The 25577-nt window shown below is 41.4% G+C and overlaps 1 protein-coding gene across 1 annotated transcript in view; it reads left to right on the forward strand.

The window, feature by feature from the left end:
* The window catches only part of akap12b (A kinase (PRKA) anchor protein 12b), a 47070-nt gene continuing 21493 nt past the window's right edge, over positions 1-25577 (forward strand). Inside the window, exons 1-2 of the mRNA XM_068341915.1 lie at positions 1-256; positions 25366-25435. Coding sequence (XP_068198016.1) covers positions 137-256; positions 25366-25435 — 190 coding nt within the window. The 5' untranslated portion in view covers positions 1-136. The remainder of the gene's footprint in view (positions 257-25365; positions 25436-25577) is intronic.

Genomic DNA, 25577 nt, shown 5'->3' on the forward strand with positions numbered 1-25577 from the left:
GCCATCCCGGGGCGGAGCTGCACGGTAGAGCTCGTCATTTGGATTCCCTCCTGCTGTAACTCAGTGTCTCGGTCGCGTTTGGCGAGGAGGGCTTTTCTCAGACGTGTCTTAACCTTCACCTTAGTGACTGTTCACCATGGGAGCGGAGAGCTCAGCGCAGCGGGACGGGACGAGCCAGGAGGATGCCTCAGCTTCAGCTTCAGCCCCAGCCTCCGCAGAGGTGCTCCAGGAGGGAGGCAGCGTCCCCGACATCAAGGTACAGCCAAGGCTTCATGATCCCTGTCGCTGGTCAGACCTAAGCTGGCAGTGCGCACCGAGAAAACCGGGAGGGGTGTGACGCCGTGGTTGTTGTTTTAGTCGTGTTTATTATGCCTCCTAGTGTTTGCTTGATGTTGCTTCTTATTTCTCGTTTTGTGTTTGCTTACATGCCCCCCCACCCACGGTGCGCATCTCCACCGTGCTGCAGCGCACCTTCTCCATGAGCGCCTCACGCCGCTTTTTGCTGAGTAATACAATCGAGATGTCTGCGGTCCCGCAGTAATAAAACAGCAGCGGCTCAGCTCAGTTCAGATTCACATGAACACATCCAACCTGAGCTCAACAACCCCCAACAACTTTGTCCTTGTGACAGTCTTGCGCCTTTTGGGCATGACCTGGAAAGGATAATGGAATCACACGACCAGATATTAACAGGTTCACACGTGGCATTTATGAACGTAGCATGTGTTCATGTTCGGATAAATGACGCTTTCCCCAAATTTTTGTTAATTTCATTGAATTCATTTGAGTCTACTTTATTTTTAAGCTCATTAAAAGTGCCAAATCGTTTTGTGTATTTTTATATGCTTTTGTATGATATAACAAACGAGAAAAAACACGAGTACATATAAAAAATAACTTAAGAACGAAATTCCGTAAAGTAATTTGAACACCAAAGCACAGATAAAATACATTAACTCCCTTATGTAATCTGAAAAATCCCATTATATACTAATAAAATTGCTATAATAAGAATAAAATCGATAACTGATTCAAATAAGTTGAGACAAATTATTGTGGACTCAGACAAACTGCATTTATTGTGCACACTAACCTTTTTCCCCCCACAGCTTTTATCTAAACAACATTACAATTTCATCATTATTACATTTTTGATTGTGTCCCATCCTCTCCTGGGGTTACAGCCAGCCTGTCTTTCACATCGAATCAGGCCGTTGAGCACTTTTATCTTGTGACTCCAGAATTCAATAAACAATTAATGAATAATTGATTAAACAGACTGTTAGTACATTTGGGGAGAAGACAGGGAGTATAAACTGGAACCTTTTCTGTGTGTGTCTTGAACCAAGTGAGTGCTGGAAGTTAAAAACTGAAATACCCACATCTGTTAATTTATTGAACAGCTCTTGCAGGAGTGAACGCGTTCTTTTCATTTCCTCGCCTGTGCAGTATGTTGTGGCCAGCTGTCATCATCTTGGGGGTCATGCCGACTCTGCACTGTTACCTCAGTGTAAATTGCTTAGCATTGTGTGAATGAATATTTGGAAAGTGCCTACTAATGACAATGTGTGTTTCACCACCTGCTCTGTTCACGCCTTATCTAACTCATTGGATTTATTGACTTTTTTAATGGCAAAGGGGTCGAAGGGCAGATTTAGAGGGCTTGCTGCATCTCTGTAGGCCAGTAGAAAGGTTAGAGGACACTGTGGGACACTTCTAGTGTGACACAAGAACAAGGAGTTTCACACAGGTCAGATTTTAATCACAGCTTCTAGTTTTTGTTCACGTTGTCAATTGTGTTTTTTTAGCTTATACTTTCACATCACATGTAAGCAATGATAATGATGAAATACTGTCTGTATGGCATGTTTCTACCACTGACAGTATGTCTGTGTTGTCATCAGTGAGTGTCTTCAGCTGTTGTCAGACTGAACAAGCCAGTCACATTGTTTGTTGCACATGCTAGAATTAAATTTTTTATTGATTAACCACAACCAGGAAATTAGCAGCCACAGCTCAAAGATTTAGAGCCATCATGTTTAAAACATGAGAAACTCCCATTAACCAAACGGATGGACTGATCTGTGACCTAGATTGAAATCGAATTTCTACAAGATTCTGAGTTTACCAACTCATGAGGATTGAACTCTCTGACCTGAATAAGACAGACATGATGCTATGAAACGACACACACTTCTACTGAAGCAATGTCAAGTTGGCCTCAAGTACTATTTATACTATTTAGTACTTCTACTAGACACAGAGCAAAGAGGCTTATATTGTTGTGTTTCATACATCATTCTTCTTGATAACATTTTAAATCAGAGGTCTCCAAATTTTCTCCTGCAGGGGCCAGATAACTATTCCCTTCTCTGATGGGGTGCTGGGATCAGATTGTAACAGAAAAACTGTGACGATCATAGGGGAGCCTAAAAGTCTTTATTGTCTGTATTTTCTTTATTTATTGTTTTCCAGAACCAAATATTAATAACCCTTTCTGGTTATAATTTCATTTGGGAGGACGTCATAGAAGCCAGTGAGACTGTCCAGCTTGAACTCGTCTTTCAGAACATCACAGTTCTGTAACTCGGCCAACTCAAACTGATAAGAAGGCTGGGTTTCATTGATGTCGGAAACAAAAGGAGTTCTGGAAATGATGGATGTCTTTTGCATTAGCATGTAGTTCACGGAATCGCACACCAAACTCCACCTTCAGCATTTCCATTGCTTTTCCACACACCTTGCAGCTGTGAACGAGACCGCTGGGTTCTCTGCAGAATGGTTCTGGGTAACAGGGAGATGGATGAAGTTGTGCTTTTTCACTTGTTCCAAAACCAGTGCTGGTTTCACCTCAAATGCTTTTATGTGGGAATACCTGTCGCAAATGAGTTTCCCCTGGCCCCATAGCTGCAAGTTAAGGCTGCTCAGAGTTTCTGTCACATCTGTTAAAAATACAAGGTGCCATTTCCTCTCTGGATAGTTCAGCTCTGGAACTTTTTTGGCTGGGGGCATTTTTCTGGTACTGTTCAGGGGGCCAAATGTGGAGGTGGGCCGCATCTGGCCTGCGGGCCTTAATTTGGGGACTGCTGTTTTAATTGATTGATAGGGCAGCACAGCCTTCTTGCTTTGAGGCACTGGTGCCTCAAAGCAAGAAGGTTCTGGGTTTGGTTCTTTTCTGTGTGAAATTTCTTTGTTCCCCGTGTCTGTGTTGGCTATCTTCGGGTTCTCCAGTTTCCTCCCACCTCTGACATCATGCAGTTTAGGTGAACTGATGACACCAAATTGTCCATAGGCGTGAGCGTTTGTCTTTTGTGCGGCCCTGCGATGACCTGGTGTTTTATATGGGGGTGTACCCCACCTATTGTCTGTAACCAGCTGGGATAGGCTCCGGCAGAAAACATGGCCCGTAATCTTAGACAAGCAAATGAGGTGAAGACAGTTATGGTCATCTCGTCTTCAATATGAATGACTGATTTAAAAATTAGTAATTTAAATGGTTTGATGGTTTTGTGCTTCATATCCATAAATTTAAAGTAGCATCATATTTAACAATAAAGCAAAGGAAATAGTAGGTTTTTCGCATTTATCTGGTGTCTTGCCTTTTCCATTCAGATGAACGTTTATATTTGTTTGGCAAAGATTTTTATGCTTGATTCACTTTCAGCCACAACCCTCGGCTTTGTCTGCGCTTTGGACTGCCCTACAGTTGACACCAGTAAGAGACCCCATAGGGCTGCAAATGCCAGGGATTGAAGTCAGAGCAGTATACATACCAAGATATCAGACAAAGTCGTAATATCAGGCAGAGCCTTTATAACGTATTATTTGTTTTTCGGCAGAATCTGTACTTGTACTTTCAATACTTATATATGTTTTTGTGGTAAGAACTGTGCACTTCTCTACCGATATACAATGATGGACTGTTTACTTATATTTGACTTTTACTCGCTATCAGAGTGTGACAGCTGTACCAGTGGAGCTGCTCTTTTGGTACAAACCGACTATATCTTTGTTGAAATCTTGAAAAGCATGAAGAAAAGCCTTTTCTGCTGGAACTTAGTTGTTTTGAGATAGCAGAAGGGGGAGACTGACCTTGGTTCCAGCAGTCCTTCATTCCTTAAACATCCCAGATGAGGGGGCGTGTAGAAAAACTCCAGATTTATCTGTGCCATGCTTTCTCTGGATGCTCCGCTCATTGATCTGACATGACACCAGTTTAATATCAGATTAGATGCTAAATGTAGAAGTTGACATGATATGAAATGCATAGAATGGTGTTAGTGTGAGGGCAGGGTGCGGTGTGGGTGTTTGGACGGTGACGGCCTGTGGATGGAGCCGTATTTATTGATATGCAGTCAATACATGACCTGTCTCCACAGAGGAATTATAGCAATGCAGCACAGAGCCCCCCGCGTCATATCACTCTGACTAGTGCTATCAAAATAATCACATGTAGGTCGTGATGACATCATTTTACTCCAATACCAAATTAAGTGACGCTGTCTAATTTTCTCATCGTAAAAATGACTAGCAGTTCGAATCATGTGATCTTCCATGATGACAGGCTGGATTTAGTTGTCTTCCATGAAACATGATTTTACAAACATGAAAACCATTTGGAAGACTGAACAAGCCTATTTCTCTGTCCCATTTTGCTGACCGTAACATGTGTCTACCCTCTGGTACTATGACCCAATACACATTATTCCCTCCAATTACTATCTGGATTATGATATGAATCTGGATCCAATTACCTGTACATCCAGTGGTGGAACATCCTCCATTGTCAGTGTTTGAGTATTATTTTAGATTGATTTCACAGTGGTGGCTGTGACTGAGACCAAGAGACTTGTCTTTCTTGTGTTGTTGGAACCTACAACAAAGAAAACAGCTGCTAAGTCTTTTCAATTTCATCCCCAAAATGTTGCTTTTCCCATCACTTTAAGTTATTTAGCTCTTATTCCTGTGGTGAGATTTATCTCAGTCTGGTCTTCATTCATTCCGCTAAGATCTTTGTTAATTTGAGTCACTTTTCATTAGATTGTAACAGAGGAATTTTTAAGGTTGCACAAAGTATACCTCACTTATAAAAAAAAAAGACATTAAAGCTGGTGGGTCAACGGAGCCGATTGGTGTACAGCATAGAATAACATAACCCAAAGTCAGCCCCTGAAAAACAGCTGATGCCATGGTTTTGACACGGTTAACTGATAAATGCTGAACATGAGAATTACAAACAAACTTGTAAATTTGTCCATTTACAAGCTCAGTGCTTTAATCCATACATTGGCTAAGGGAACACAACCTTGATTTTGAAGTTGGGTTAAGTCCAAACCTGGACTCTAACTAAACTCTAACAGCTGTGATGGGAACTTTAGGTAATCTTGAGGAGCAGAATTGCATTAATGTTGTATATACAGTATGTCTGTTATTGGCAGAGGAAATTACCATCCATGACTACGAAGCTTTCTTTATGCGCTCTATCATTAAATTTGTGTTCACTCACATGCACATCAACTCACAAGGTAGCACTAACACAGACACCAGAAATAGCAACCTGAACATGAGACCTGCCTCACATGTCCACTGCTACCATCCCAACAGGAACAAGTGACTCTAGTGAGCCAATGTCTTGGTATGTAGTGTAATGTGGGCTGATAAGGGCTCAGACATTCAATTATAATTAGCTGCAGCTGATCAGATGCAGCTATGGCTCTGATTATCTTGTTTGGGGGAGGGAAAGAGGGCAGAGGGGGAGGTAGGAGGTGTCAGACAGAAGCTCCATTGAGGATGGGTCGGGACGAGTCAGGGGCCCCCGTGTTCACCGGCCCAAACCTAGAGGATGGAACCAACATGGAAAGGGGAATGAGCAGCATTTTGGGCGGGCAGGGGTAGAGGGAATGTTGTGGAGCCCAGAAAGAGAGAGAAAAAGAGCGCCAGAGGGGTACCCAGCAGGGTGACATAAAGTGGATGAATCAGCCGATTGTTCCCTCAGTCCTCCCTTCTGCCTGATCTGAAAGACGCTGATGACAGACTGAGAAGAGAGAAAGCAAACTCAGGGTAGTGGGGTGTTTATGTGTGTGTTCAAGGTGGAGGTATGGGACCTCCTCATGTGCAAAATAAGAATCAGTGTGTTGCAAACTCTGCAGTTGTTGCTAATTTCTGTATCTGCATTTATAAACTATACTGCAATTGCATTTCCATTGACCTCCATCAATGAAGTTGAGTTTCCGAGTTTATTAACTGAACAGTCAAGACGCGGCCAACAGTGTTGGACATCCCTGCATGCACCATGCAAATTGCACACTCCTTCAAAGAGGTAATAATTACTATATTACTACTACTACTACTACTACTACTACTACTACTAATAATAATAATATTACTGTAATAATAATTGGTAACAATGTTTTGCTGTACAGTCAACGAATCTCCTTGCTTTCTTGTTTTGGAGAGACAAGTGGCTTTCTGCTAATTAATCTGTGACCCGGTCCAACGGCTTGGCTCCATCCCTCAGATTCACTGCCTAGGCGTTACAGTAAAAATAGACATGATGATGAATAAAAGCCAGAGATTTGTTGTTCCTCTTCACTTGTTGCTCCTATCAATTTGATGTCACTCCTACACTTAAATGTCAATATCAAACATGATATATGCCCATGCCATTAAAATACTCGACAATTTTGTATTTTATGCTGCCTCTTTTCACACATATAGTCTGAAGTACTCAGTTATCAGTCAAATTTTAGCGGTAAACGTGAAAATTCAGCAATTTTGAGTAAAAGTAATCTAAAATTGCTGACGATAAATGGAAAATAACTTAGAGGGTGCATGAAAAGCCTTCTCTAGAACTGTGTTTGTGTATGTTGGACTGATGTAGAAACATTGCAGTTAAACATTATGGACAGAGGCAGAACTTCTCTTTTTGAATATAAATAATTGTCTAATCATTATGTGTTCATGAAAACATAAAAGTCTGATCTTCCGCTTGGTGCAAACAGGCACTTATTGTACTGCTAGTGTTATTTCTTTGTTATGCCCATCACTGTAATTGAGTTTGTTTGATGAGGGCCAGGTGTACAGAAATGAGCCAACCAAAAAATTGCAGGTAAAACTTTTTCTTTTATTTCTCTACTTACAACAACAAAAAGACCATGTACTGTCAGCAGCACATCCTCCAACTTGAGCTAATTCAGACAAAATTCCCACCATGCTTTAGGTCAGGGCCTTTATATTTCTTGAAAATTAAACTGCTGACCTTGTGCAGAAATGGCACAGACAACAGATTTGCTCTTACCTTTTGTGTTCTAACAGGATCACTGCAGATGATGTTGATAATATTTTCCTCATTTATGATGTATTATTTCACCCACCTTTATACTTTCCATTGCTAACAGTTAATAATCAGATTGATAATAAGATCTGTGGACTGCATCCTGCACGAGTCACTGGTCCCCTTATACACAACTGTTTGGGACTGTGGATTAGGTAGCTGCAGAGCAGCCACTGAATTGAATGGCACCTGTCTTAGGTTATGGAAGGTGATCCTCTATCTGGTTCAGTTCATACCATGTTCAGAACATACCTGCATCTTTGTATTTCATCTGTGGTCTCTTTATATGCTGTTTTAATAGTTAAAAAATGTTGGTCAAGTTTTAAATAAGCCTTCAACATGCACTGTTACCCATGGCCTTATATTGTTAAAATGGGGCTAATGATTATTGACAGCGCCTTCGATTTTTATTTCTTTTTTTTTTTTCTCCTAACCAGGATTAATCCTCCTCACTGGACATTTAAGTATATTGCGTAACATTGACACATCAACAACTATGTCACTTCACATCTGGATCATGTACTATATGGTGGTGATTTACTTTCCTCATTACTGCAGTATACTGTACAGTATATTATACGTGTGTGTGTGTGTGTGTGTGTGTGTGTGTGTGTGTGTGTGTGTGTGTGTGTGTGTGTGTGTGTGTGTGTGTGTGTGTGTGTGTGTGTGTGTGTGTGTTTGTGTATGCAGAGACTACTGGATAATAACACTACATCCTGTACCACATGCTTTAGTGGCAGTAGTTCTCAAAATGTCGGTTATGGTAGCAGCATAAATCTGAGGACTAATGAGATAATAACACAGAAAAACTGAAAATGACAATTACTGTGATCTTTATGTATTCTTTTAACAAGAGTCAAAAAAGTCCTGTAATGGTTGACCTGGCAATAACTATCACTCATCCATAAACTGCAGGTACTGTGTATATTTTGCCTTAATTCAGGGCTTACAAGTCAAAGAAATCTGGGGGACATTTTTATAAAGCATTGCTACATTTGAGCGCACAATGTCGATGAGTGCCTTGTTAGTACACATCAAAGCAATGATTGATTTTTTATAAGTTGGAGAGGCTGTTTCATTTTTTTACTCTTCTTGTTGAGTCATTTTCTCATCAATTCAACAAATGGAAAAAGACATTTTATTTAAGATAGATGTTTGATTCAAACACAAACTCCCATGACCCTGCAGTTCATCGTTTCCTCTCGTCAGTATTACTGGCGGAGGTCAGAAGTAGAGAGAAGCCTTGTCCTGCAGTAAGGAGGTTTTTAATTATGAGGACTAGTCAGCAGTCCTGCCTCAAAGAGACAATGAAGACTACTTTGTCCCAGTCAATCAGTCAATTCTGACTGACAGAGGAATTCCTTATGATACTGCCTTCTTCTATTGCTTTAACAGTGAACCTCCTTGAAGTTGCCAAGAATAGAAGGTCTTCAATTCTGAGTAGCAAAAAAACAAACGCTGACCTTTAATTATCATTATGAAGAAGGAGTATCATCTTTTGCATGTTCAATCAGGTTTTATTTGTAAAGTGCTTAATCACATTAACAGACATTTCAAAGTGCTTTTACCTTCAGAGAAACCCAACAGAACCCCCCAGAGCAAACATAATTTAAGCAACAGTGGTTGGGAAAAACTCTGTTATTTAGGAAGAAACTCTTGGCAGGACCAGAGGGCGGTCATCTCCCTTGACCAGTTGGGTGGGAAAGAAATACAATACCAAAGAAATTCAATGGGCATGTTCACAATTAAATATTGTATGTATTGATGCCATGCGCAGAATAAACTCTGATCTCTAATAGTTTGTCTTTGCCTAGTTTTGGTCTGCAGTCCATTTAGCCCTACGATTAATTTTTTGTTTCTGCTGTCTGTGTGTAATTTTTTTCCATTTTGTTTTTCCATTCCTATTTTGTAGGCTGAGACTTGCTGAGTGGTCTCATGTTGCTCATAAAACACTGACCAGAAGTCTCCTAACTGACCACAATGAGTATTTTCTTCATGTGTCACCCATAATCTGAAATATACCACAAAATGGTCATATTTTTTAGAATTTGGCTTCCATATCCAGGGTAATAACATTACTGAACCTTCTGCTGTATGAGCTTTACAAGGTCAGATCCCTGTGATGACAGCCGTTGATGGTTTATTTAAATTACACGGCACCCGAAGTTACTCACAGCACCAACATCTGGATTTGAGCATGACTTACCTTGATTTGCAGGCAGTTAAATCCCAGATTAGAGAAGCACCAACTAAACGTCTAAACGTCCTCCACACTTTAAGTCCTTGATACTACTTATGACAGTTAAAGGATTATGAGGTATAATCCCTGAGATCTTGATGAGGAATGGTTCATTTCCAAGACCAGAACCTATAATTCATGAGGAAACCACATGAACGATCCCTCCTGTCATTTTTCTGGTGAGAACGGTCCCTGTTGGATTGGCTGTGGGTCAGCAGGAGCAGTCAACTGGGATTCAAGGAATAGCAGCAGGACATTGAAAAGGATGATCAAGTGAGTGTTGAAACCTGTTCCTGATTACATGTTGGCAGCTTGGTTTCCACTGGGGAACCAAGGACAGGTGTTTGTCGGGCTGTTTGCAGAAATGATGAGGGAAGTCAGAACAGCAATGAAAACATTATGAAACCCTTAGAGCATTTTCCCCAAAAAAGGTTCCATTCTCTCGCAGTGTTTCGAGACATAGCAAGTGACATCCTGGGGTTTGTTGGACACCAAATGACAGATGACAAGTTGTCAATTTGTTTGTTCTGTGGCTGTGGATGCATTCCTTGGACACATTATGTAGTCCCTGTTCTGGAGTACAGCGTTTCTGAGTCACTTTCAAATTGAGTTGGCTGTGATTTCCTCATCTTCAATTTTCTGCTGTGCAAGAAAGAAGAAAGAAAGAAAGAAATACTGGAAGTAGAAAGGATTTCCACTGTCCACTAAAGAAAATTACAGGCTTCATTCAGTAACTCTGTTAATGTTGTGAAAATGATTCAGTGAAACAGAATATTGCCTGGAAACTGTTGTGTTGTGTGGCAGATATGGGTGTGCCAGTCAGGTGATGTTAGAAGGGGTTAAATCTAGGGTGCATCTGGTAGACAAGAGGAAAATCATGTGTTTGAATATCTTGGAGTGTTATTTGAGGTAGAGGCAGATAGCAGTGAAATATATTTAAAAGGGCATTCTTATTCGTAGTTCTCCTTCTTCCATTTCCTATCCCCTTGTTCATGAACTTGTTCGCCCTGATTTATGCCTCCCTCTCTGTTGCTTCTTTTTGCACATCCATTTTTCATTAGCTCTGGTCCTGATGCAGCATTAACTGCTTCAGAGAACACAGGGGAAGATGTGTGATGTCATCATGTGTGTGTGTGTGTGTGTGTGTGTGTGTGTGTGTGTGTGTGTGTGTGTGTGTGTGTGTGTGTGTGTGTGTGTGTGTGTGTGTGTGTGTGTGTGTGTGTGTGTGTGTGTGTGTGTGTGTGTGTGTGTGTGTGTGTGTGTGTGGTACTGGTGGGAGTTAGGGCATTTGAAGGACGAAAGGACGAACAGTGAATCATACCTTTGGTGCAGCTGCTTTATTGTTTATAATACTCTTAGGACAGTGGAGTTGCTTTCAATAGATGAGATTTACTATATTGACCAAACACAACATTCATCCTGATAACGTTAAAACTCGTGGACCTGAAAAACAGCAATGCTGGACAGCACTTACACAAGTACGGTGCTTCAGTACGGTTTTGAGGTGTACTTGAGAATTTTTGTTTTATCCATCTGCTCCACCACATCTCATGAAGGAAATGTACTTTTCTCTCTGGTTTGTCTGAAACCTATAGATAGTTGTGCCTTTGTAGGTTTACATAAAATAACTATCTGTATGATGAGTATAAAAGCAGGAAAATCTTTTAACATTTTACTTAGCATATGAATTTATTTCCTACGCTTCCTGTCTGTTTCATCCTCTTCCATGTTTTACATGTGGTTTCAGATGTTGTGCATAACCAAGGCATCCTCTTGGTTGTCTGTTATTGTCTCTTCTATTTCAGTTGAAGTTAGTCTTGACATTAGGAAATCCCACAGAATAAGTGTTGTATATGTAAAGAGTAGAAAGCAAAGAAAATATGGGGAATGTCAGAATTAATAAGAAATAAGAAAAATAGTTTCATTAAACACTTACTTACATGTTTTTTAAAGTAGAGTTCAGTATGTGATCATTAAAGTAAATAAAAGCTTGTTAAACATTAAAGTCTAAAGTGACCTCACGCATGAACATGAATGGAGGTCAAGCATGTCATGAAATTCTTGGTTGTTTTTTCCAACATTCACTTACATACATTATGTGATCAGGTCTGTGGCCTTAAATAAAGATGGGAGCCACCCAGAAATGTAAAACGCTCAATTTCCCTTCGTTACAGAAATGTAAGTAGAGGAGTCGTGGCAGACAATCATTGTCATCATGCAGAATACAGTATATGGTATTGCATTTACACCAATTACAGATTCTACATGTATGTACTGTACATGTGGATTCTGTAATTGGTGTCCTGTGATGCTCATTGTTGTCCCTGAAATATCCAAAGCATGCAGTGCAGTTAATCAGGTGGTCACAGTGTACTCACTTTACCCAAATGAAAACTTTGCTTTAACTCCAAACATCTGCTCTTTGCTCAGCTGAGCCTAAAATCCTTCCCTCACCAACACATAAATAGGCTTAAATAATACGAATGATTTATTGAGTCATAATTAAGCTATTCATCCATTTGCCATCTAATGAATTAGGGTAAAGGCTTTCGTACTGTATTGACAGCTATAAGACGGAGAGATATCACAGAGAGATGTTCTAAACTTGACCACCTGCAAGTGATTGGCTATTAGGAGAACGTTCCAGGTTGTGATTGGATAAATGGATAACGAGGAATAGCATAGTAGCAAAGTGCTTGTGATAAAAAGAGCATGAGCAGAAATATACTCTTTCTGTTTGAACTTTCTGTGAGCGTTATCTACACTAAGTGCTGTCCAAACTTGTAATTTATGGTAGGGACAAATTAAAATCTTGTCATCATGAGAGCAACACTGAAAGGGTGGTCGCGTTTAATGACGGAAGCAGACATGTGAGAAACACTTCCATAGGAAGATGTGACCAAGGTTCGGAATGAAGGCTGCTCTGGTGTTTCTTCCTCTAGTCATTATCATTATATGTTTCATCGCCGTTATGATGAAACATATAACGATGACCCTCATTACGCTGGACGAGGGTCATCATCATCATCATCATCATCATCATCATCATCATCATCATCATCATCATCACAGGGGTATGATGTATATATTCTGGATTAATATTATGTTCTGGATTAATGTTGATGTGTAAATTCTGGATTAATGTTGATGTGTATATTCTGGAGTAATGTTGATGTGTAAATTCTGGATTAATGTTGATGTGTATATTCTGGAGTAATGTTGATGTGTATATTCTGGAGTAATGTTGATGTGTATATTCTGGATTAATGTTGATATGTATATTCTTGATTAATGTTGATGTATATGTTCTGGATTAATGTTGATGTTTATATTCTGGATGTGTAAGTGGTCATCAGTTTGAATTCAGGGTGATAATATAGATATAGATAATAGATGTCTGCTTCCTATAAGAAAAGAAGAAAGAAAGAAACTCCACTTTATGGTCCCCAAATGGGGAAATTATGACCATACAATACATATACATACATATATGTATGTTAAACTTGCATATACACATTGCGTACAGGCCCCAGAAACAAACACACAACACACTAGGGGCCTGTAAGCATGCAAGTTAGTACAGGGAGAGGCAGAGGGATGGGCAGCAACTTCGGGGTGCGCCCCAATTGAGCAGTTTTAGAGGGACGGCACCCTGCTCAAGGGTGCCTCGCTCAAGGGTGCCTCGGCAGTGACTGGGAGGTGAGCTTACACCTCCCACTGTCAGCTCACACTTATTGGATTGTTGGCCGGAGCCAACCAAACTATTCAATGTAAAATCATTTATTAATCCAGAAGGAAAGTATGGAATTTATTATGCTTGCGTTCTTTGCTAATATTTTTTTTAAAAATTCACGATTTTAAGATGCCCAATTTACCCCGAATGTTGTTTCTGTGTTGAAACCCAGATCAAACAAGTGCCCTGTAATAGGGCAATAATCTACAAGTAATTTGATGCCTAAAGTCAAAGTAAACAGTGTGATGTAGGCGACTCAATAATTACAGCCACATTTATCGCGTCCGTATGCATTCCAGACAGCGCCTCTTGCTACAGTCACATGTGACTCTGGAGCTCAGATGCTTATCGAGGCTCAGATATATTTAGAGATTCATGGCTGGAGGGTCAGCGTTGGGTGTGGATTTGTTATTTCAACCCAGTTTGAGAGGCAGTTCTTGGGGGTCAAACACTGGCCAGTGCGGCCTAATTAAAATCCTGTCCTGGTGGGGGGGTCTGTTTCTGCCACCAGGCTGTTGTTGTTGTTTAGCTCTGTTTGCTGTTCAAGTGCAGCAGTCGCACACATGATGGGACGGGGGTGATGAAAAACAGACATATTGTGGGTGGTATGAGACTTTGGGTTGAAGGGTTAGTGACACACTGATGTAGGTAGAGGACAAAGTGTTGTTTTTCCTTATAGTCTCAAAAGTCAGCCGACAGGTGTTTGACTCTGCAGCTTCAGAGTCACTCGATCTATTTGGTTGTATTTTTTCCTTCCAACTCCTTTCTCCTCCACACACGAATACATGTATGCACCCACATGTACAGTATATTTCAAGCCTAGATTCTTATCCTACATCTGTCATATTAATCTTGTTCATTGTCCCTCAAGTTCTCTCCTTATTCCATTTGTGTGAACCTGGTTGAAATCAAACACAGATGACATATCATGAAAACAGCAGACATGGTTTACAGGGCATGAAGTTGATTTTGCTTATCTTCCTATAAAGTTTTGAAAACTGCCTCAAACCAGTTTGTCCATCCTGGGGCAATATTTATTTCAGATAAACCCTGCATACACTAATCTTTTAAGTCTTACATTTAGTTTTAGCTCTAATGGCTTCTTCTTCACTGGGCTGATCTCCAGTTGTTGCTATTGATCATACGTTTCCAAACAAACCAGGACACAGATTTGATAACTGACTATATTTCAATAGATTTTTTAACACCAAAATGGCTTTCATGATACAATTGTCTGGATTTTTTCAGGATTGCAAATGCAGTGAATCCAGAGTCAGTGTCACACCCAGAAGTACTTCCGTTTTTGATAGCAGGAGTTGGATCAACAGGATCAGTGAAGTTATGGAAAGAGGGAGGTGGTGGTTGTTCTTGATATTACTGATAACACCACTCTCCCATTTTGAGTAATCTGATCCCAATTTTTGTATGACGTGGATGACCTTTTAAATTTTAGCCGAACATCAGATCGAACAGACCGTCATCCATTAAAGATAAACTAATAGAAAAATTGGCAGACACATTTTGAGACACAAACACCCATAAAGACACGTACAGACACACTAAGTGAGGGAGTTTTTCCATATACCGCTTGGGTCAGTGTGTTTGCAAGAGCTGTCAGATTTATTGCAAAGACAGCCTCTTCCTGAAAGCCACCATAAATAAAATCACACAGTGAAATCTGCTGTGTGTATAGAGCAGAGCCAGATGACTGCCAAGAAAGAGGGAAAGATGGAAGAGAAGTAGATGAAATCTGCACTTTCTGTGGCACTATATACATCTCTCATGCATCTGGATATGACTTGATTCCATCAGACGTGTTCCCACTTGGTGTGCTTTGACAAGAGACAACCTCCTTCTCCTGTTCAACCTGTTCCATGTTTCTTCATTTCACTGGAAACCGCTTGGGATGCACAAATGCACACACTCATCGCACAGTTACACCAACTGAGAACCTGAGTGTAGTTTACGGGCTGTGTACAGAGTGAGAGTGTTCTTTGGGGGTCTTGTCAGGCTTTGATCTTTGGTATGCCCTGAATGTGGGGGTCAGGGATAATAGATTGGACCCTGACAGTGTTGAAGATACATGAAGTTGAAGGCAGAGGCAGGGAGGAGAGAGAGGCAGGATGGTTACACAGGACTCGAGCAAATGAATCCTCCAGCACATGGTCCCAGATCTGCTGGACCCAACCCAACTGATCAATCAGGGGTCTTCAATACTGTATGGGACATTTAATTTGTGCTTGGCCCATTTGGAACCTTGAAGCTGAGGATACAAAAAAATGGCAACAGCTGTAGCCATGTAGCGGAGATGTACTTCTCTGAATAGAACCTCTTAGGTTAGTATACAAGTGGAGTCTGACCTGTCAGGATTGGTCCACTGATAGTTTTGGTAGTTATGGGGTCCAAACCTCACCACAGGTGGTAGCCGGCACCTTAAACTTTATAAAGTGCTTTTCATGGAGCTCATTATTTTAATTTGCAAAACAAATAAAAAGTTGTATCAATACTTTCGTTCAGAGTTATGTTGAAAAATATGGATTTAATTTAGATTTTATTGATGCTTTTTGCCGCGACCCACCACAGCAGATGAAGCGGTTGTCAATGAATGAATTAATGAATGAATGAATGATTCTTTTTGTTGTGGTAGCGTAATCCTGTGTAATTTTACTCTTGTCTGCTTCTTTCTTGTTTCTCTACAGTCTACATGAAAATATGAAGTAACATCCTGAAGCAGGTTAGCATAGCTTAGCATCAGTGATGTGTGGTGAGGTTCATGGCTGGTGAGGCACTGACTTCATCATAATCAGATTTACAAACATGGTCAATAACCTATAGTGTAGTTTATTCACCATTTAATAAGCAACACGAGGGGGTTATTTTTAAAGTCTCAGAGCAGAATTATTTACACATGCAGACTGTAAGACACAAATAAGCACATTTGATTGAAAAACGTTGTTATGTTGTTACCTACATGTTTGTTTATATGTTATGTTTACTTATATTTACTTATATGCGTGCTTTGAGGCAGACAACGGCATCCCGGCACAGAGGGCTTCAGCCCCTCCTGGCGACCAGGTGTTGACGCTTTCTCTGGACAGCGTGAGGCAAGTCCTCAGAAGGACCAATGCATGGAAAGCCCCAGGTCCTGACAACATTCCTGGTCGTATCCTGAGAGACTGTGCTGATGAGCTCACAGATGTCTTCACAGACATCTTCAACATCTCCCTGAGCCAGGCTGTTGTCCCCACCTGCCTCAAAGCCACCACCATCATCCCAGTCCCAACGAAGTCGCCCCCATCCGGCTTCAACGACTACCGCCCAGTTGCACTCACTCCCATCCTCATGAAGTGCTTCGAGCGGCTAGTCATGCAGCACATCAAGTCTGCCCTCCCTTCAATCCTGGACCCCTTTCAGTTTGCTTATCGGTCCAACCGCTCGACTGATGACACCATCTCCATTGCACTACACTCAACCCTCACCCACCTGGAGACCAAAGACTCATATGCCAGAATGCTGTTCATCGACTTCAGCTCAGCATTCAACACAATCATCCCCCAGCAGCTCATCTATAAACTGGACCAGCTTGGACTCAACACCTCCATATGCAACTGGCTGCTGGACTTCCTGACAGGGAGACCACAGGCAGTCCGAGGTGGTAACAACACCTCCAGCACCATCACGCTGAACACGGGGGCCCCCAAGGATGTGTTCTGAGCCCCCTCCTCTTCACTCTGTTGACCCACGACTGCACACCAACTTTCAGCTCCAACCTCTTCGTCAAGTTTGCAGACGACACGACTGTGGTGGGTCTCATCAACAACAACGATGAGACAGCCTACAGAAATGAGGTGGGCCTCCTGGCTATGTGATGCAAGGACAACAATCTCCATCTGAATGTGGAGAAGACGAAGGAGATTGTTGTGGACTTCAGGAGAACACGCACCCAGCATGCTCCACTAACCATCAACGGTGCTGCAGTGGAAAGGATCAGCAGCACCAAGTTCCTGGGTGTGCACATCTCCAAGGACCTGTCCTAGGACCGCAACACCGCATCGCTGGCCAAAAAAGCCCAACAACGCCTCTACTTCCTCCGCAAACTGAGGAGAGCAAGAGCCCCACCTCCCATCATGCTGACTTTCTACAGAGGCACCATGGAGAGCATCCTGACCAGCTGTATCACCGTGTGGAGCGGCGCCTGCACCGTTTCCTGCCGCAAGACCCTGCAGCACATCGTGAGAGCAGCTGAAACTATCACTGGTGTCTCTCTCCCTTCCCTTACAGACATTTATAACACCCGCCTCACCCGCAAAGCCATCAGCATTGCAGGTGATCCCACCCACCCCTCTCACAGCCTTTTCAGCCTGCTGCCATCAGGTAGGAGACTGCAGAGTCTGCGGGCCAGAACCAGCAGGCTCAAGGACAGTTTCTTTCACCAGGTGGTCAGGAGGCTCAACTCCCTCCCTACTCTGCCCCCTGCCATAGCCTTGAACTCTACCCTCACACTGCCCTGCCCTCCCCCCAGCACCTGACTACCTATCTCTCCCTCCCCCCATCAATTCAGGGACTGTGCACATGTCACTTCCCCTATGAGATTAGAGTCTATAGAGATGTTAACCATCCCTTGTGTTTCATCTTATACTTCGTGCTGTACTGCCTGATGTACTGTCTGTGTTGTACTGCTTGTTGCACTGCCTGTGTTGTCCTGCCTGTGTTGTACTGCATGTGTTGTACTGCTTGTTCCACTGCCTGTGTAGTACTGCCTGTGTTGTCCTGCCTGTGTTGTACTGCATGTGTTGTACTGCTTGTTGCACTGCCTGTGTAGTACTGCCTGTGTTGTTCTGCCTGTGTTGTACTGTCTGTGTTGTGCTACCTGTGTTGTTCTGCCTGTGTTGCACTGCCTGTGTTGTACTACCTGTGTTGTTCTGCCTGTGTTGTACTGTCTGTTGTACTACCTGTTGTACTGTCTACTGTGGGTCAGAGAGGACTGCAATTTCATCTGTGCTGTATGTCATGCACATATGGTACATTTGACAATAAAGCTGACTTTGACTTGACTTTGACTTTGATAAATGAAGTCCATCCGCAGCTTCTTCTGAATAAAACCATCGAAGAAAATTTTGAGTTGAGATACGTAATCATCCATTTTTATAGTAAGGCTAGGCGAGCGGAAAACAAATGGTTGCTCTTGACTCGCTGACTATTGGTTGTAGTTTGCTGTCACTTCCTTTGCGGCCAAGGAAGAAGAATCCTCGGCCGAATCCCTGGGATCACCAGCGCCCCTACCGTGAGGCATGAGAACTGCGTGTGTCACTTCGTCAGTTATTTTCTTTCAACCATTGAATAAGAAATTTGATGCCATGATCAAAGTGCTTTCCAAAAAAGTGCAAAGCCCAAAAATATCAATCTACATTAAGCTGGGAGACTTTCAGGTGAATATTTACAGATTATTTAAACCTGCACAGAACAACAACATCTCAGTGGAAGGAAGCACGGGGGTTAACGCTGATTGAGCATTTCTCTGTCAACTAATCAAAAATGAATAAGAATAAGAACGTTTGTTTGAAGACTTGACTGACCGTGATTGAGGGAAAACTCTTATTTATCTTTTTTCTGTCATCATATCTTTGCTTTTGCCTCCTCTCTACTCCAGTCAGCCTGTGGCTTTATCTTTCGGTAATGCTCCCAGTCGCCCCCCCAACCAATGCTGTCATTGTCTTTTCTTCTGCTCCAAGAATCTGTCGACACATCAGAGGTCAGAGGTCATGAGGTTAACTGCAGCGAACACACTATGACCCCACAGAGAGTCTTTAAGCCTGTTATCTATGCTCCATTCATGGGTTACCTTTGTTTTGTTTCCAAACATTTTCAACTATGTTCAATTCCATTAAAGCTTTATTGACAATTTTACATTTCATTTCATGTATTTCAATACTTTTATAACTATTTTGAAAAATAGTTATGAACTGCTTACTTCTGTTAGCAGTACATTTATTCATTCATTTTCCTGACCGCTTCATCTGCTTGCGTGGGTCATGGGGAGCTGGAGTCTATCCCAGCTGGCTTAGGGCGTGAGGCGGGGCAAACTCCAGACATGCACACACACACCCACACCCACACACTCAGTCCTATGGGCAACAGAACGACCAATTAACCTGAAGCGCATGTTTTTTGGAGGTGGGAGGAAGCCGGAGAATGCGGAGAGAACCCACGCAGACACGGGGAGAACATGCAAACTCCACACAGAGCAGGACTCGAACCCGGACCTGCCTCGCTGTGCAGCGACAGCGCTACCCACTGCGCCACTGTGCCGCCACGTTAGCACTTCAACTAAAGTTTATTTTCATTAACAATTATTCCAATGACAGTATTCATTACTACTTGATTTCATCAGAAAATGTTAAAGGGAAAATTTCCTCTTGATTACTGAGGACCCGCAGAGGGGCCTTTAAAATGTCTTTTGTTCAGCTGAGGCTTGAGTATTGGCAGAGCTACTGTATAAATGACAACAAAAAGAAGCAAAACTCATTTTCCTTTGATTTATTAATCAATTAATCTATTCACATTTAGTAGAATTGATAACAATGCAATAGCAGATATCTTCTGGTTTATTTGGGTGATGTTTTTTTTAAAAATCACCAAACTCTTTGCTATACTTAATTTATTCTCTCTGTTTGCTGAGACAAAAGACAGATGTAATTAGCCAGCTGTGCCATTCTCTTCTCCATTATCCTTGTCTTCCTCCACTCTGTTTGGTTTATGGGACATAAATCTCCTCTGTTTGGCTTTTACGGCGTGATTTAGAAGCGGTAGGTCATCTCTCGACTGCATCCAGTGCATGTAGAGGTGTAGTAAACACGAGTATGTGAGTTGTGGACAAGAGGAAATAGGAATATAGGATTAATTCAGGGTAGAGTAGAGCAGAGTAGAGAAGAACTTTATTGCTCCCTTAAGGAAGTTCCGTCAGGGAAATTGACTTCTCTGTCATACAGTGGTGTGGAGAAAAGATCAATGAAAAAGTGCAATAATAAATCTAATCTTTCCTCCAGTGTTGATGCTGACATTGTTATTGGAAACAATCAGAACTGTTTAGTTTGCTTGAAAATATTGCCAGCATGATGGCTAATTCCAATTTGAGAAATTTTTGTCTTTGTAGGAACAGCAAACACAATTTCATGGTTTGACGTCCTTACATGTCACCAGATAAAATCCATCTGTTTTTAATCTCTGAAAGTGTTACATCACTCTATCCTACTTTTCCTGCCAAGATATCTTATTGCTGGTCAAGAACTGAGGGCTGAACTCCAATCCATGTTATTGAAGCAGGAATGTTACTATATGTGTATGCTTTAGCAACTCAGTGCATAAACACATTACATTATTACATTATTGCATTAGTCAAGGACAGTATAGGAAATGTTACTGTTTGTTGTATTTGTTGTACAAACATAAATAATTCAAATAAATGAAATATAAACAGGGTAGCTGACAGGCTGACAGTTTCCCTCTCCCAGGTAACATAAGAATTTGAAGCGAAAGCCAGAAAAGTAAACCAAATAAGATATGATCCGTTGCTTGGAGAGGAAATTTCCTCTGCTTACTTTGTAAGTCTATCGAAGACATTGTTTTTATTTGTAGGATAAGGCCTCTGGTCTAACGTTGGCCAAGGAGGCAACTTTTTTTTTGTTTGGGCATTGGTTTGTCTATGGGCAGCACGGTGGCACAGTGAGTAGTGCTTTACTCCCCACCTCTCAGCTAGAACTGAAGAAGGGTTTTGGATGAAATATCTTCAAGCTCTGAACAAGTCCAGTTGCTTCAGATTCAGCCTTTATGGGTTACACAACTTATTCATGGATTACATTGATGACCTGGATGAATGATAATAAACACCAAACATGTCAGACTTTGCCTTCACAGCCACTACTTGGTGGGAACTTTTGGTCTTTCCCAATGATGTTTAGAGTAAAACAGATACCGAATAACACCATTATTTTCCTTTAATGTGGATAATAGGGGTTGTTTATCTCTCCAAAGGTTTTGCTATTGTCCAGTTTGGCTTTGTTTTTCTAACACTCTTTGTCTTCCTATATGAGTTTCAAACAGTACTTTAGTTTTAAAACTGCATTTACAGAAACCTTCACAGCATCTGGCTGGCTCTGAAAGCCTCATGGATGTGTAAACACTGAGGTATAGAAGGGTGTAATGAGAAATTTTGGATTTGGGATTATTTAGCCTCTTGAGGTAAACAAAGATGGGATGAAAAACAAATGAAAACAGCTGAAATGGCTCCTAAAAGAGGTGGGAGTTGTTTTCTAATGGTTATCCCCTTTATTTTTATCATTTGAAAAGAGTCACGGTCTACATAACTAATCCATTATCGTAAACATGTTATAAACACATGCTAGCAAAGATATACCATTACACTATTATTTATGTACCCTCTGCACATGAGTGAAAGCCCACTGTAACTCCTCTATCTCTCCATCTACTTCTGGATAAATAACAGCTTGTTTTGTGTCATATAAAATCTGATTTCTTCATACAGAAAACCAGACAGAAAACAAAACGCTATTTTTACTCAGTGTTGATGATTTGTTTTGTGATGATTCGTGTGTGCACAGTTTAGATCAGGTCCGTTTCTGTAGTTAGGTCTTTGTGGCAGACCATGTTGACCATGCCAATTTCAAAAAATGCACAACTGGCAGAGAGAATTGCACATATTCTGTCTGGGAAATGAGAGGAATTCAAAGCAGCTCAGACGAGGGCTGTGGCTATCAGTTTGTGAGTCAGGTCAGTTCCAGTTCGCTGGAATGATAAACTGAAGCGCGGTTCTTATAATAACACAGCCTTCCCATCTTGGAATGGGTCAAATATGAGCTGTGTCTTTTCTGTATTGCCCACAATGCAATGCCAGGCTGATGTTTCAGTCAGAGAGTGGGTTGTGTTATTCTAATAGCGACCAACATGGCCTTGAGCGTGGACTCAAGCAGAGATGCGCAGCAGGCTACAAAGGTACTGTAGATGCAAAAACAGGGGGGTTTATCTGGAAATGATAGGTTTAATCAGAATTTTTGGCAGAAACATGAATGCAACGGATATTTGTTTAAATAAAGAAAGTCCCTCAGTTCGTAGAAATGGAGTTCAAAGACCAGTTAAGGACAGTTCAAACCAGATTGCAGTGCTTTCCTTTTCTAAGTCATGTAGGCTCGTTCTTGTATGTATTTAATTAGCATTTTATGAAGATTTCTTTTACAAGAATTAATTTATATGCTGCCAAATATACTCCACAAACTGTGACTATATGTGCATTTATGAATTTATTGGTTTATAGTCTAATCCCAACGTGGCATTGAACACTGTTTTGTGATTGAGTATTTGCATTGCACAGTAGGGCTGCTCTGAAATCATTTTAGACCTTCATATTCAAAGTCTGAACTTTGTGGTGGTGAACATCATGAGTGTGATGAATGATGGATGGGTTGCGGGAGGGTGAAATAAAGTAAAATGTCACCCCACTGCTTCATATCAGTGTGCTTAACAGGTGCTAAATCACTGAAATATTCCCATTTAATCACTCAAATACTGCATATTGTTAAAGAAAATGCTTATATTACATAAATACCACACAATAAAGAATCATTCACATGGCATAGTCTGCAGCATTGATCCCCAACTTTTTTTTGTATCACCGATTGGTTTCACGTCAGACAATATTTTCACAGGCCGTCCTTTAAGGTGTGGTAGATAAATACAAGGAAATAAAATGATGACCAAGGCAAGCATTTGCACAGGTATCAAGAGTGACTCATAGACAGATGTGGAGGAGAGAATCCAGTCATTTTCCATAATACAACATCATTCCCGTTCCATCAGATAAATAAACAGAAATAATGTAAGTTCTGTATTCTTTCTGTTTGGCCCAGTACCGACAGACCCATGGACCGGTACCGGTCCACCGTCTGGGGTTTGGAGACCACTGGCCTACAGGAACCAGCAGCTGTGCAGTCAAAAATCCTTTGGGGTATGGGTGGATAAAGCGATCCAAGTCAAGCTTGTCATACTTCCATGATCTTTGGGGTCATTTTGCCTCGAACCACTATCCCTTCTCTGAGTGAACATCTGGCTTTGTGGAACAGAAACACTACTTTGCTTGCATTACACATCAGCTTCTTTTCTTGCTACAGCTAATGTAAGATCTCCTTGGGTTGATGAAGAGTTCGAGCTGATTTAAACACTGATTAGTAAGACCAAGGGTGAAACGTTTTCAAAAAAGTACATATATAAATTCAAAGATGCTGGGTTTGAATATACTTTATATTATGATGTAGCGGAGGGCCATTCGTCTTCATCCTCAGCATTATGTTGAAGCTGAGGATTTATGTCAGAATGTCCTGACCACACAGTCATGTCATCATTGATGCCTGGAGGCCAGGGTGTGGGGTCAACTGGGACTTGTGAGGTAATTTTGGACAGAGGTAGTGAAAGGGTGATCACATGCGGGAGGTAGGCTAAAGTTAGAAGCCAGAGTCAGGTGTTGGGAGATACATGGAATTTGCAGAAGAGGGTAAGGAATGGTGGGAATTCCAATCATGAGATTGGAGGGTTGGGTGGGGTTAGCACAGGTCTAGAGGTCAGCTGATGGCACACAGACCCCATCTAACCTTAGGTCGTCAGAAGGACTGAACCATTTCCCAAATAATCATACATGCGTCACATGTCCATACTATAGTTGGAAGAGAAAATACTGTAAATTTCAGTCTACACTACAATGGCTTTTAACAGGCTTTAAGATTCCAGTAACTGGTCAGTTTGACCTTACTTTGAATCAATTTCTCAAATGATGATTCACTGGCATCATGTCGTCGTCTTCAGTTCATCATCTGATTGAAAACATCCTGCAAAATGAGGGAAGCTGAAGTGACACTACTTAAGAACCATGTCAGTATTAGGGCTGCAGTAATTGATTAATACAGTAATTGGTTTATGTTATTGTGAGTATTGATTAAGTAATTTAACACTCAATCCTACGTTATATCATTATGTGTTCTGAAGCACAAAAACAAACGACTATTTACTGAGGGCTGTGGATACAATTGGATAATTGTCTGCCACAGAAATAGCTGTGCATATGAAACACGGTGAGCTTCAGGGTCGTCTGGATTCAAATGGAATTTAAACACATCATTTTGCTCTTAGATTTTTAGTAATGAAGTTACTATGGAATCATTTCAGCCATAGTTGGCAAGAACTCTCTTCATTGAGATTCTCCCTTCATGTGTTGATCAGAATGGCATCATGAGGACATAGAGCATCATGGGGGATCAGCAGATTGGATCAACTTTTTTTTTCTGTCTTCAATTCTTATTAATAACTCACATGCCATGTGCTTTGGCAGATCAGCTGGAAACAGCTGACATTTGTGTACCAGATATCTGAATAATAAAATCATTTGGGTGGAAATGTTACTCTGGAAAAATAATTTCGTGTTTTTCTGAATTAAAGAGTTTTTTCTTGATGTCAATATGTAGAAGAAGTTAAAACAGTTTTGCTGATGAGACAAGGAAATATTTCTCTAGTGAACACATCATCTGGCTGCAGAATGTTAGCGTTTGTGTTGCAACACCACATACTGTAGATGTAAGACAGGCCTCTCCCTCTGCCCCCCCGCCTCACACTCACTTTCTTTTTCTCAACTTTGGTTTTGTCTGAGCAAACTGTCCCAAACAGAGTCTAATCTGTGGTGTCAGTTTTCAGGGCTTCCCTGGAGTAGTCTGTGCTGGTGGGAATAGAGCCCGATGTGCCCATTAGTTAGATTAGTGGCTCTGTGAGGAGGCTCTGGTTCACTCTCTGCTGGTCCTGACACACAAAACATCGGCCTGCCTCCTATTGTAGGGCTGTCAGCTCGAACTGGTACCTGCCAGGATACACTCAGGCAGGACCCAGATTCACTGATAAGCAGCTGAGAGCCGGGCTGTGTTGTTTGCAAGCTGACACAATCATATGTCTGTGAAATTGTAAGAAATATCTCTGAACTCAGAACATTCCTTTCTCTGTTCTTTTCAGCTGCTCCAGAAAAATGGACAGGTCTCCAGCATCTCCAGTCTGAGTGGACACCCACAGGACGACACAGAAGGTGTGTGTGAATGTGTGTCCCTCCCATCAGTACTATTGATTTACAGCGTGGTCTTTGGTTGGTAGGTAGTGGTGGTGGTGGTGGTGGTGGTGTGTGTGTGTATGTGTGTGTGTGTGTGTGTGTGTGTGTGTGTGTGTGTGTG

Source organism: Antennarius striatus, chromosome 19 (genome assembly GCF_040054535.1).
Source record: "Antennarius striatus isolate MH-2024 chromosome 19, ASM4005453v1, whole genome shotgun sequence".
NCBI lineage: Eukaryota > Metazoa > Chordata > Actinopteri > Lophiiformes > Antennariidae > Antennarius > Antennarius striatus.